Below are 12,360 nucleotides of genomic sequence, written 5' to 3'. Positions count from 1 at the left end.
AACTCTGGGTTGTCAGGGTTTTGAATTATTAATAAACATGGCCAGGTTTCTAGATATGAGAGCAGCTCCATCCAAAGTGGGATGAATGCCATCTCTCCTAATCAGACCAGGTTTTCCCCAGAAAGTTTGCCAATGATTAACAAAACCCACATCATTTGCTGGACACCACCTGGACAGCCAGCAATTAAATGATGACATGTGGCTAAACATGTCATCAGTGGTCTGATTTGGGAGGGGTCCAGAGAAAACTACTGAGTCCGACATAGTTTTAGCATATTCACACACCGCGGCAACATTAATTTTAGTGACCTCCGATTGGCATAACCAGATGTCATTGCTGCCAACGTGAATAACAGTCTTATTAAATCTACATTTAGTCTTAGCCAGCAGTTTTAAATTTGACTCAATGTCGCCCACTCTGGCCCCAGGGATACATTTGACTATGGCTGCTGGTTTTGCTAACTAAACATTTCTCAAAATAGAGCTGCCAATAACCAGAGTTTTCTCCTCAGCGGGTATGTCGCTGAGTGGGGAAAATGGTTGGAAACATGAACAGGCTGGTGGTTAACAGTGGGCTTCGGCTTGGTACTATGCTTCTCCCGGACAGTTACCCAGCCTCCCGGCTGCACGGGGGTTACCGGGGGACCGCTAGCAGAGGCTATGCAAAGTGGCTCTGCACTGGCTACAACGGGCTGGCTAACTACCGCAGGTACAAAATGCTTCCAATTCACTAAGCCTCGCCTCCAATGCAGCAAATAAACTACAGTTTTTACATTTACCACAGTCGCTAAAGGAGGCAGAGGCATAACTGAACATCTAGTACACCGAGCAAGAAAGAGCAGGAGAAGGAGAAGCTATTGCTAAGTGTTAAGCTAATGTAGCTAACAAGGCTAATAACATGCAAACAACAGCTAAGATTAGCAAGAAAGTCGTTAAAAAGAGGAGAGCTATAAGTGCTTATACAGAACTAGTGTGGGTTAAGACGTGAAGTAGGTGTTAACAGAAAACAAGCTGGTAGGAGTTTGCTAGAGCAGCACAGCGCCATCACAGAAACACCGGAAATGACACAACACGCTTACCGCAGTACGCCAGCATCCCCATACGGACAAAAAGTTCCGCATAACAAACAGAATTACCTGCAAAAGCAATTATGTAGTGTATCTTCTTAAATGTCCATGTGGATTGGGTTATGTTGGTAAAACTAAGCGAGAATTGAAAACAAGGATTTCTGAGCACAAATGCAGTATCAGAAACAGAGATGAGAAATCCCCAGTGGCCAGGCATTTTAATTCTGTTGGCCATGATGTCTGCACACTCAAATTTAAGAGGACTGATATGATCCAGCCCCTTAGAAGAGGTGGGAAAAGAAACAAGCTGTTACCTCAAAGAGAAGCTAAATGGATACATATCTTACAAACAGAGAGCCCTAGAGGTTTAAATGAAGAACTTTTTTTGAGTTGTTTCCTTTGACTGGTCCCTGTAAAATTGTCTTTCATGCAAGGATGAGATCTCCTGTTGTCTTTTTTGACCATTAGACTACTTTATGATATATTGTCCCTTTTTATTAGGACTTCTTTTTTGATACATTTATATATCCTTGAAGCACCTGTATTCCCCTTTTGAATGTAAATGTCTCTCTTTTTCAGAAACTTTTTTTTCACCTCAATTAATGCGTTTAGTGTCCCCTCCACTATTAAGGTTATTCAGTACTATACAATTGATTAGTAGAGCCCTGTAATCATTTTTAAACTTTTTCTAACTCTATATTTTTGGTATTGATATTGGTGTAGATTCTTTATAATAGGTTCAGACTATTTTTCTGTGGTTCTTTTAGTCTCTAGTAGAGTTATATCCAGACTTAAAAGCCTCTTTTCAGTCTCTTTTCTGTCAACCTTAATTCTCCCCTTCTTACTGTCTGACATTTTTCTCATTCAACTAGTCTAAAGCTTAATAATTTTGATGTTCTTATATGTTTCAATGTATTTGAATATTTCTGTTTGCATTTATTGATTCTTGTGCATCAGTCTTGGCAATTGTCTTGTGTCAGCCTGTCATTGGCTGCAGCTGCTACACATATGGTTTCTATTGCCTCTCATTACACCTTGCACTGTAAGGTTCACAATAAGTGAACTAAATGAATGAAAACATTCTTCACTGTCTGACTTTTTAAACCCCTTTTATTCCTTAGATGCTGGTCAATTGTGAACAGATGGTTTTGGTGGATAATAAGAGGCCCGATCACTTTTTCAGTGCTGGTAAGTGAAGTGTCTGAACTACAGTACAGATTTTTTCTACGTGATGTTCATGTTACAGATACATTATGTTGCTCCCATCAGTCTTGTTCCTCTGGTGCAGCCTTTAAGTAAAAGTCACTCTGATTTCATACTGCATTTCACGTGTCCTGTCTTGTGAGGGCATGTGATATAGAAGCTGTTGTACAGTGTGGTAGCCACAAGAATGACTGATTACTAATTTCTTGGTGAACAAATAACAGGTCATTAGGTAGTCATGCTTCTGCTCCTCATAGTTGCTCTCATCTAATTAGTGGCACCAGCTGATTGATTTATCACACCTGGTAGGAATTTATCTGTGTGTCTATTTGTTGTTCAAAGCACTCATGTCAGAAGCACTGATGATAGTCAAGGACTGAAATGTTTGCTGCTGTTTTTATTCACTCTTTTTTTTTTGCACTTTGAACACCTTTTTGTGCACAGATGTCTTAAATGAACAGCCTATTTTTGCATTGATTTCAGCCAGTGGACCTTTTTGTGACTTTCTAAGTCCAGTTACATTGGTGTGTGAGTGTCTCCTCTACTGTCCCTTCTCGTTTGTCTATTGCACCAACACACCTGAGACAAACTTTTTTGTTGCCTGAAGCAGGCACAGTTCCACAGCAGCCCTATGACTTTGTCAGTGTACAAATGCACATTGACAAGAGTGTTCCCAAATGTACATTTTCATATACATTTATTGAGTCACTAAGTCTCTAAGTCTGGATGTGTGTTGCAGGTCATTTTCTTCTTATTCGTCAAGATTCTCATGCTGCTGCTGTCAAAGCTGAAAGCAGATCAGGTGAAATTTACAGACTACAGATACAGGTATTTTCCCCTGCCTTCTATCTTTGCTCTTCCCCGAGCTCTTTCCCAAGTGGTCTCTTTAAACAGTACAGTGGGTTCTTGGTTAAACATTAAAATGTCAGCCACTCCCACGTACAACAGATATTCCAATGTTAAACCTTTCAGCTCTGGCCTCTTTGTTCTACCATAAATGTCACCACAGGATGGAAGCTCATGTATACATTTATAGAGCTTCTCTTTGTTCTCTATTTTGTCCTTTATTATTTTATAGTTGTTATAGTTTATTTTTTTGCACAATTAAAACACAGAAAAGGCAATGAAAAAAGAATAATGTAATACAGTGCAGGGAGAGGCAAAAAACGCAGAGGGCTTATTTGAAGCCTCCACCTAATAAAATTTTGACAAACTACTAATAAAATATGTTAGATTACAAAAACAACACCAACACCAACAAAAAACAGCAATAATACTAATCAATGTTTGTGTAATTAGGCGTGCATGTATGTGTGTATGCATGAGGGGGATAACAGTTTATACCATATCATTCTTGGAACCTATCGGCCGTATTCGGCGTCTGACTTCCGGCAGACTGCGATACAGCCTCTGGGGGCAGACCCCTGATTTTTTGGCATTCCGGTTTGATTTGGACGGAGGAGGTGAATTTTCGTTTCCGACTTCCGTTTATATAGTAAATATGCTGAACCATTCCGCCTCGTTAGTTCACTGAACGGACCGTTTAACCTGGCAACAACTGCAGCCAGCTCAAACGTGATTGGTCAATATCACGTGGACTACAAACAGCCTGCAACTGGAAACCAGGGCTCTTCCGCTCTTCTTCCGGAGGCAAGATATACGGGGTTTGCCTACAGACTCTACATTCACTGAATGTAGAGTCTGTATATAGAGACTAATACCGTATTGACCCTTGAGCAATCATAGAAATGTATCATAGTGAATAAAACAAGCTAAAACATGAACAATAATACAAAAAGGAGGAAAACCCTTTACAAGACATCAGTAAAATGTTTTTAAGGCATCTTTTGCAACACTTTATAGACCTACAAGTTTTTACCAGGTGGAAAAAAGCATTCCATAATTTAGTTCCCCTAAATCTTATTTAAAATTGACCTCTACAAGTCTGGAATTTAGGAAGGTGAAGTTCTGCTGGGCCCAGTATTTCAAAGTGATCTGATAGGATTATCCTGGCCGGATTGGATTAAATCCTGATCTGATCTGAAAACTGGGTATTTCAACACGGATCAAGCAGATCTGGTAATCCAGTCCTCCCTTTAATCCAGATAAAGGCATTTGGGTATTTCAAAAGTTAAGGCAGAGATCTGGATCAATTTGATATGAAATTTCAGGATTATTTGGATCCCACCTCAGAGGTGGATTTGACAAAGCCTCAGCTCCACTTCTCCTAGATATTGTTACTCAAGATGTTCATTGCACTTAATCCAAATTAGTGTTTTAGTTGTAAGTAATTTCAAGCATAGAAAAATATTGTTTGGCCATACGTCTAGTTTCACCTAACATTGTAACTTGTTTGTATCGAAACATACAATGTTTGTGGTCAGACGAAGGCAAGGAAATGCAAAGCAAATTTATTTTGTATAGCACATTCTTTTCTTTACATAGAGTGCAAGAAACCACACAGGGATTAACATAATAAGCACATGGCAATTCAAACAAAGTATTCAAAAAGCAATTAGAAACAAAATGCAAATCAAAATAGTGTCACAGAACCTAAAGACTGCTCACAGGTCTGAGGTGAGCTTCTTTTCCAGAAGTTTTATCTTCAATTCTGTCTCTCTGCTGAAGCAGCATCAGCTTGAGCTGCTCGTCAGCCAATTCAATTTGTCTCACTGCCCTCTCAGTCTCCATTCTCTGTCAGGAATCCACAATAGTCAGAAATTGTAGAAAGTACAGAAAAGCATATCACCAGCATTACTGTAGCATACCCAAACTCAATCCTCTGACACTTCTGAATGAACCGCATAATTCATACTAGTACTGTGTATTTTTCCTATACAGTCTGCTCTGCACACATGTAAAAAAAAAAATTTATATTTTTTTTAAAGGTCTGCTGTGTTGGCAATAACATAACGTTAAACTCTGAACAGGTTGGTGTTTAAAGAGTTAATGTATGACGTACTTCAGATAAATTCCCTTTTAAACTAGAAAAGCACTCAGAGAGTGCAGACCTCCGCCAAGTAGGTGATTTTCCCTCCTCCTCTGCATCAGATTTTGCACCCTGCATCCCAATCAGGTTATTTGCATCACTATCATTATTAGTTAGGTTATATATGCCTTCACCATGGAGACACTGTGGTGTATTTATTTTGTTTTTATTTTGTACCAACACAGGCCCAAGTAGGCCTGCTCGCCACTGCCAACCAGTGGCGCACGTCTGGTCATAGCCTACTAGCTACTTAACATGCAAGTCAATGGAGCCACGTTAGCTACCGTTAGCATGACTTCGGCTCAATTAGAGATCGGTACGCCCACGTTTAAAGTACGTGACAATTCAAATAGCTGGCTCACATGAGATGGTGGGTGGCCTTCGTATGGTCTTAAAAACGTTACACATTAGATAACGGTAAACTTACATTTTGATGTGAAAGCTGTGCTACCAACTGCTCCTGTCGTGAAGTAGTCCGCCATGTTTCAGATCCGGGGGCGGAGTCATGAGATGTGGAAATCCGCATCCGGTCAGATTGGGATCAAAGTGATCCACCCTGCCAATATTTTGAAATACCCAGATAAAGTCAGCAGGATCACCTTGATCCCTGACTGAGAAAAGGAGGATTTCATTATCCAGATTATTCTGATCCAGATTACAAGTTTTGAAATACTGGGCCCCAGGGGTGGGCTGGGGTTGAAATTCAGCCCGGGAGCTTGATTTGGAGAGGCCTTTTTTCCGATTGCATGACGGACGCAAGTGGAACCGTAATTTTAACATTAATACTTTATTTGCAGTATAAAAATCTAATGATATTAAACAGATTAGTCAGTCAGTAGAGTGTATTGAATATAATATAATTCTATGCAAAGACCTATTGCCAACCCAGTCCTGCACACTGCACCTGTACCTGGCACTGTTTTTTTGGTGGTTCCTGCTCCACTTTCCTCCTTCTCCTCCTCTTCTTCCTCCTTCTTCTCCTCCACCTCCTCTTCCATCTCCTCCTCCTCCTTCTCCTGTCCCTCCTCATCTGTCTCTTCCTCCTCCTCACTCCTATGACTGGCATTATCCTGTCCCTCTGCATCAACTCCACAACTGACACTGGCCTTGTCAGCTAACAATAACCCTAACAGCAACAATGATAAACGTTATAGCACTTTTGCAAAGAATTCACAGTGTTAGAACAAAAATACAATATAAAAATCAACATAACAAAAGTGCCACACACACACTTTAAATTAATTACTCACTTTAATGTATTTTTCTTGAGCTAGTAAAAATGGCTATATATTAATGTAGAAACAGAACAGGAAAACAGGATGTATAGGCTAGCCTATATATTCCAATATTATCTTTTTAACTTTGAACACAGACTCTCTCCTGAAATAGGCTACATTTTCTTTTGCAATAAAGAAATTTGTGCGTTTTTCTGGTCGGCCAGTATGGATTTTATTTTTAATTGATAAAGCAGATTAATGATTAATGCACGTATGGTGTAACATTGCTGATAGGCTACCTTTAATGTTCTGTGTGCCCTGAACACATCCAAAAACACAAACTAGAGTTCTCAATGGACCTGAAAATTACAACCCAGACCCGATTACAACCCAGACCCGACGCAGCCGACACACCAGCATTAGCCTAATTGTCTGCCCGAAAAAAGGAAGCCCGAGGCCCAACCCGGCCCGAGTCATTTGCATATGTTTTCGGCCCGCACCCGACCGAACCTGTGGGTCTGGTCGCAGTGCTTGCTAACCGCTCATATCCCCCCTTAATATGCAAAATATTAGATTGACCCAGTCTGACGTTCCACTCTGTGCCACTGCCACCTGCGGCTGTGAGGGCAGGCTGCTGCGGTCAACCGCGGCTGCGTTTTATGGGGTAAAAAAACGTTCCGACCACCGGCTGGTTTGGCCTGGAACAGACCGGCCGTTTGGGAATACTCCCGAACCTCCCTATGGCCAGCCCGCCCCTGCTGGGCCCTGATGATTTAGTGAGTATGAATGTAGTTGTGGGTTAGCTGTAAAATAAGTTGTGAAGTGCTCAGGAATATTCCCTTCACTTAAAGGTATTTTGTAACGTTACATAAAAACACATATTGTAAAAAATATTTATGTCATAAATAGTGAGAATCTGAAGTCTCTGAAATAAAGGTGCAGATGACATGTGTGACTCTGATCGGGTTGCGATCCTAACAAAACGTTTCTGGAGGACCAAAATTTTATGTAGAGTAGTCAGAAAAGTACTTGCCCAAACTATATTACAATATGAAAGATAGGGATAAATCAGACTATAATAAAGGGTTAGGAGACAGTTTATGGTAACAAGATGACTGACCCTCATTATTATACCAAGAGATTTATGAATTTTTTTTTACTAACCCACTCAGTTTGTTCTCTCCAGTTCAAACTCATCAACAAAAAAATTTGTACTGGACACTTGAGGCATCTCAATAGACTCAATTATAATTTTAGATCATTTTTTAGAGTAAGCCTTTTTGCCACTGAAAATAATAAAGTTAGATTTTCTTATATTCAAAGAAAAATGATTTAATCTGAACCACATAGCATAGGCAGTTAAATCAGCATTCACATCTTTCACCAGTGGATCAAAATTTGAATTGGAAAGAACGAGGGTTGTGTCATCAGCAAAAATTATTGGGGAAAGGATATTGGAGACAGATACAGATGAGGAATAATACTGGTCCAAGAATGGACTCCTGTGGAACCCTACAGGGTAATCTAGACTTGTTGGAATAGCAACCCTTAACACAAACAAACTAACTTCTATCAGTGACATAATTATTAAGCCATGTGTGTGTAGCATCATGAAAACCATATTCATACAATTTTTCTAATAAATATGTTGGCTTACTGTATCAAAAGCCTTTAAAATGTCAATGAAAATACTACAAGTATAGTCATTGTTCTCAAGTGCAGAATTAACTTTGTCAGTCAGGTGAAGCAGAGCCATGTAAGTGGAGTGATGTTTTTGAAAGCCATACTGGTGTTTGTAAAGAATTGAATTTGAATCTAAATGAAAAAGAATTTGTTTATATATAGCTTTTCCTAAAAAAAATTGAAAAACATGGCAAAATAGATGTCTACAGTTATTAAAGTGAAATGGATCATCTGCTTTAAACAGAGGTATAACTTTGGCAACTTTAAAATCCTTGGGCACAATACCTGTTTTCAAAGACAATGAAAAGATGTGAGCCAATGGCTGCAGTATGGACTGTTTCACCTGTTTGACAAGATATACAGAAATATTGTCATGACCAGCTGATGATAATTTTAATTCATCATTTATGTCACTTATTTCCTGGATATCGGGGCTTGAAAGAAGAAATGATGGGAAAATTAATTGGCATAAAAACCAGTGGATTACCATGATAAGGAGGAACTTTATTTGTTAATTCATAACAAATGTTAAAAACAAAAAAATCACTCAATTTCTAAGCTATATCAAATGGATTGTTAAAGGAATACTCCGATGATTTGGGAGTTATGCCCTTCCTCTATCATTTTCATATTGAGACAACCTGATCGATATCTTTTTTGTGTCTGTACGTCCAGTGGCTGGGTCTCAGCGGTTAGCATTGCGGCTTAGCTTAGCGAATACAATTGAAGTCTATAGGGGGTCAGTAGCCTACATGGTAAAAGTGAACAAATAAACGTTACAGAAACCCTGAAGCTGGTATTTCTACACGTGCATTTAAAATAAACATGTTTTAAACATTAATTCGAAAAACGAGAGTCCTTTTTAGTCATTTTAGAAGAAGTTTGATACACGGAACAAGAGTGTGTTTACGCCCTGCGCGGAGGGATACACAGGTGAGCAACAGCTGCAGCTGGCTCTGGGACAGGTACGCTAGGTCACTCGGTAAAAGCAAACAAAGAGACGACACAGACGATCATGCTTCGAAAATGTATTATTGCAACTTGCAAAAACATTCAAGGCAAACCTACAGGCTAGATGAAAAGGCACTGTAAATGTGCATTATAAAGCAATGTTACTCACCGACTGAAAGCTGTCCATCAGCTCCTGCAGGCCTGGGGTGTTTTTTCCAGTTTATCTTAGGAACATGAAAAAATGTTTCAGTCACGCCAGGATTAGTGATTGCTGCAAAGTTTTCACTACTTGTGATGCACTCTCTGCAGCGGTTTCCCTCCTGATTATATATCTCTAGCCTCCCCAACGATGGTAGCACCGAATCCCATTCTGTGCAGCAAAATGATTCCACCTCCGCAGGCATAGGTTGGCAAGCCCCGCAGCTACACCACCAATCCTCCCCTGATCTCCGTCTCCCCTCGGCCCCTTGCTGTTCTGCTGCCTCAGAGGATTCAGCCTCTCTTCTCGCCCGCTCACCATCCAACACCTGGAATTCCTCATCTGTATACTCCGGCTCAAAGCTCAAACAGGTATGGTTCTGGATCTGTGTCCGCTACAAGAAACTCTTCAAAATCGCGTTCAAAGTCGTCCATTGCAGCTACTATAGTCCGGAGATATCGTTAGGCTAAATAAACAATTGAGTTTTGTTTACAGGCTACGTCTGTGCCTGTGCCTGCTCACCGGTGTATCCCTCCCCGGATCACAGTGCAGAACGTAAACACACGATACTTCCGTGTATCAAACTTCTTCTAAAACGACTAAAAAGGACTCTCATTTTTCGAATTAATGTTTAAACACGTTTATTTCAAATGCACGCACAGAATTGCCAGCTTCAGGGTTTCTGTAACGTTTATTTGTTCACTTTTACCGAGTAGGCTACTGACCCCCTATAGACTTGAATTGTATTCGCTAAGCTAAGCCGCAATACTAACCGCTGAGACCCAGCCACTGGACGTACAGACACAAAAAAGATATGGATCATGTTGTCTCACTATGAAAATTATAGGAAAGGGCATAACTCCCAGATCGTCTGAGTATTCCTTTAAAGGAATTTTCACCACCCAAAAAGACTGGAGGTAACTGGTTTATTCTTTTCCCTTTATAGCAACTGATTTATTATAGAGGACCGGAACTGCCAAAATGAAAAATAAATACATAAATAAATAAATGAGTCAATAAATAAATTCATATTCCATTCAACTGCACCAAAAATGCATAGAAAATAAATGTAGGCATTAATTAACTGATAAAATGCATCTTTTCTTTGTACATTTACATTCCTTCAGACATTTAATACAATTTATACATTTACATTCCTTCCTGAATTCTTTTCACATTTACATTTCTTCATGCATGCAGAAATGCATGAAGAAATGTAAATGCTTCCATGAACCGGAGTTGTCACTCCGACCAGTACAAGAAACCAGAGGAGAACTAATTACATTTACTCACGTTACTGTAATTGAGTAGTTTTTTTGTGTAATTTGTAATTTTTTCAGTAGTTTTTGAAATTTGTAATTTTACTTTTACTTAAGTAAATTTTGACTGAAGTATTGTACTTTGCTACATTTGAAATCACATCCATTACTAAGTAAAAAAAAAATAGAAATAGAAACCAACCACTCGGAAATCTCGCGTGGAATTGACCCAGAACAAGCAGCTGGTGCCGGCGAGTTACTGGAGAGAGAGATGGAGGAGGGTGGGAGTGCTTCGGCAGAAGCACAAGCAGATGCAGCAGTTGAAATGAAAGAAGAAACGAACGAAACGAAAGAAAACCCCATGTGCACAGTGCCGTTTATAATTGTCGGTCAGAAAAATGCGCTCTTGTGTGCTCAACTGTGTGTGTGTGTGTGTGTGTGTTTGTGTGTGGGCATCGGGGCCGAACTCGTGATGTGCGCAATACAGAGAGCAGAGGAGGATTGTAAAGGTGCGACCATGTAGAGACAGAAATGACATGCCGTCATGTAAACAGTATAACGCCGGAATTCCACTGGATGCATGTCCGTTGCAGAATGGCTGCGCTGGTTCTCCGCTGCGTGCTCCGCCGTCTGTCAACACCAATCGGCTGCGATTGCTGTGCGGAGCGGTGCAGCTCCGCAGGACAGCGGGAGTCACGAGGACCCACGAGATCTCGCAAATTCATGCATAATCGTGCTATATAACAAGATATAGTTTCTATAAACAGAACCACAAAACCAGAGGAGTAGTACTAGGAAGACATCTCGGTGCACCTCCATGTTTAACGTCTCCTCGTCCATGGTGTCAACGGGGTGAAATGACGTCTGGAAACCTCTGACCTATTGACTTAAGTGTATTTTATTTTGTAAATTAACCGGATGTTTTATTTTGTTTCTGTGCATGACTTCCTGCCCCGCATGATCTGCTCCGTGCTGAATTGCTGCATTGTGCTTCGGCGTCCGGCAAAAATAAAAGTCCTTTGTATCTGTTGCGGAGGGCTCCGGACCGGAGCGCCACAGCGGTGACGGAGCCGGAACGCAGCACAGCCGCAGCCGATTGAAGCACACACATTGGGCTCTAGTTTCGCAGACCAGGCGAGGCAGGGGCGCAGCGCACCTGCACTTCGCCAACTGGGTGTGGCCAGGCGGATTTTGCAAGTTTGGCACACCGTGCGCGCTGGCGCAGCTACTCGTCTTTCCCACCTCCGTCCCTCCTACCTGCGCAAGTCGGAAAGAGGGAGGAGAGAAGGCGTGGAGTGGGTTTTACACACATCACACCAATCAAATGAGCCCCTCGCCTCGCCCTTAAAGGGCCAGTGTGTAAAATGGGTTGAAAACAGTGACATCAGTGGTCAAATTCTAGATTGCAGGGCTCACTCGCTCATCCCTCCCGTCGGGTAAATGACAGTGGCCTCGTAGGGACAAAAAGCCCTGCGCACAAGTTTTTCAGGAGTAGGTCTATCTAGTGACGAGGTGAATATTTATTTAGAAATCTAAACCATATTACGATATTATAATGAATCCCTCACGAGCAGGAGACCAGAGGAGCGTTCGGGAAAAAGGTCAGATTATTTGAGCACTCCAAAAACTCCAGTAACACTCCAGGGGGTAAAAGACTCCGTCCCAAACTCTGACTCTTCTAGCGTAACAGACACACTTCATACACACATACTCGTTTACTATACTGAGTGGGGACCCCCTCCCCTCTCTGCTCCGCCAATCTCCAGCCCGCACACTGACTGACAGCGTAGCC

At 41.1% G+C, this 12,360-nt stretch overlaps 1 protein-coding gene and 1 long non-coding RNA gene across 11 annotated transcripts in view; one reads left to right on the top strand and one right to left on the bottom strand.

The window, feature by feature from the left end:
- LOC126399933 (glucagon-like peptide 2 receptor) overlaps positions 1-12,360 on the top strand; it is a 346,627-nt gene that overhangs the window by 315,775 nt on the left and 18,492 nt on the right. For all 10 annotated transcript variants that reach the window (XM_050060279.1, XM_050060280.1, XM_050060282.1 and 7 more), the window contains 2 exons: positions 2,189-2,255; positions 3,010-3,098. In XM_050060279.1, coding sequence (XP_049916236.1) covers positions 2,189-2,255; positions 3,010-3,098 — 156 coding nt within the window. The remainder of the gene's footprint in view (positions 1-2,188; positions 2,256-3,009; positions 3,099-12,360) is intronic.
- The window catches only part of LOC126399969 (uncharacterized), a 65,076-nt gene that overhangs the window by 47,601 nt on the left and 5,115 nt on the right, over positions 1-12,360 (bottom strand). The window lies entirely within an intron of this gene.

The sequence above is a fragment of the Epinephelus moara genome, chromosome 13 (genome assembly GCF_006386435.1).
Source record: "Epinephelus moara isolate mb chromosome 13, YSFRI_EMoa_1.0, whole genome shotgun sequence".
In the NCBI taxonomy this organism is placed as follows: Eukaryota; Metazoa; Chordata; class Actinopteri; order Perciformes; family Serranidae; genus Epinephelus; species Epinephelus moara.
Note: the sequence above shows the minus strand (reverse complement) of the source record. Positions and strands in the feature narration are given on the sequence as shown.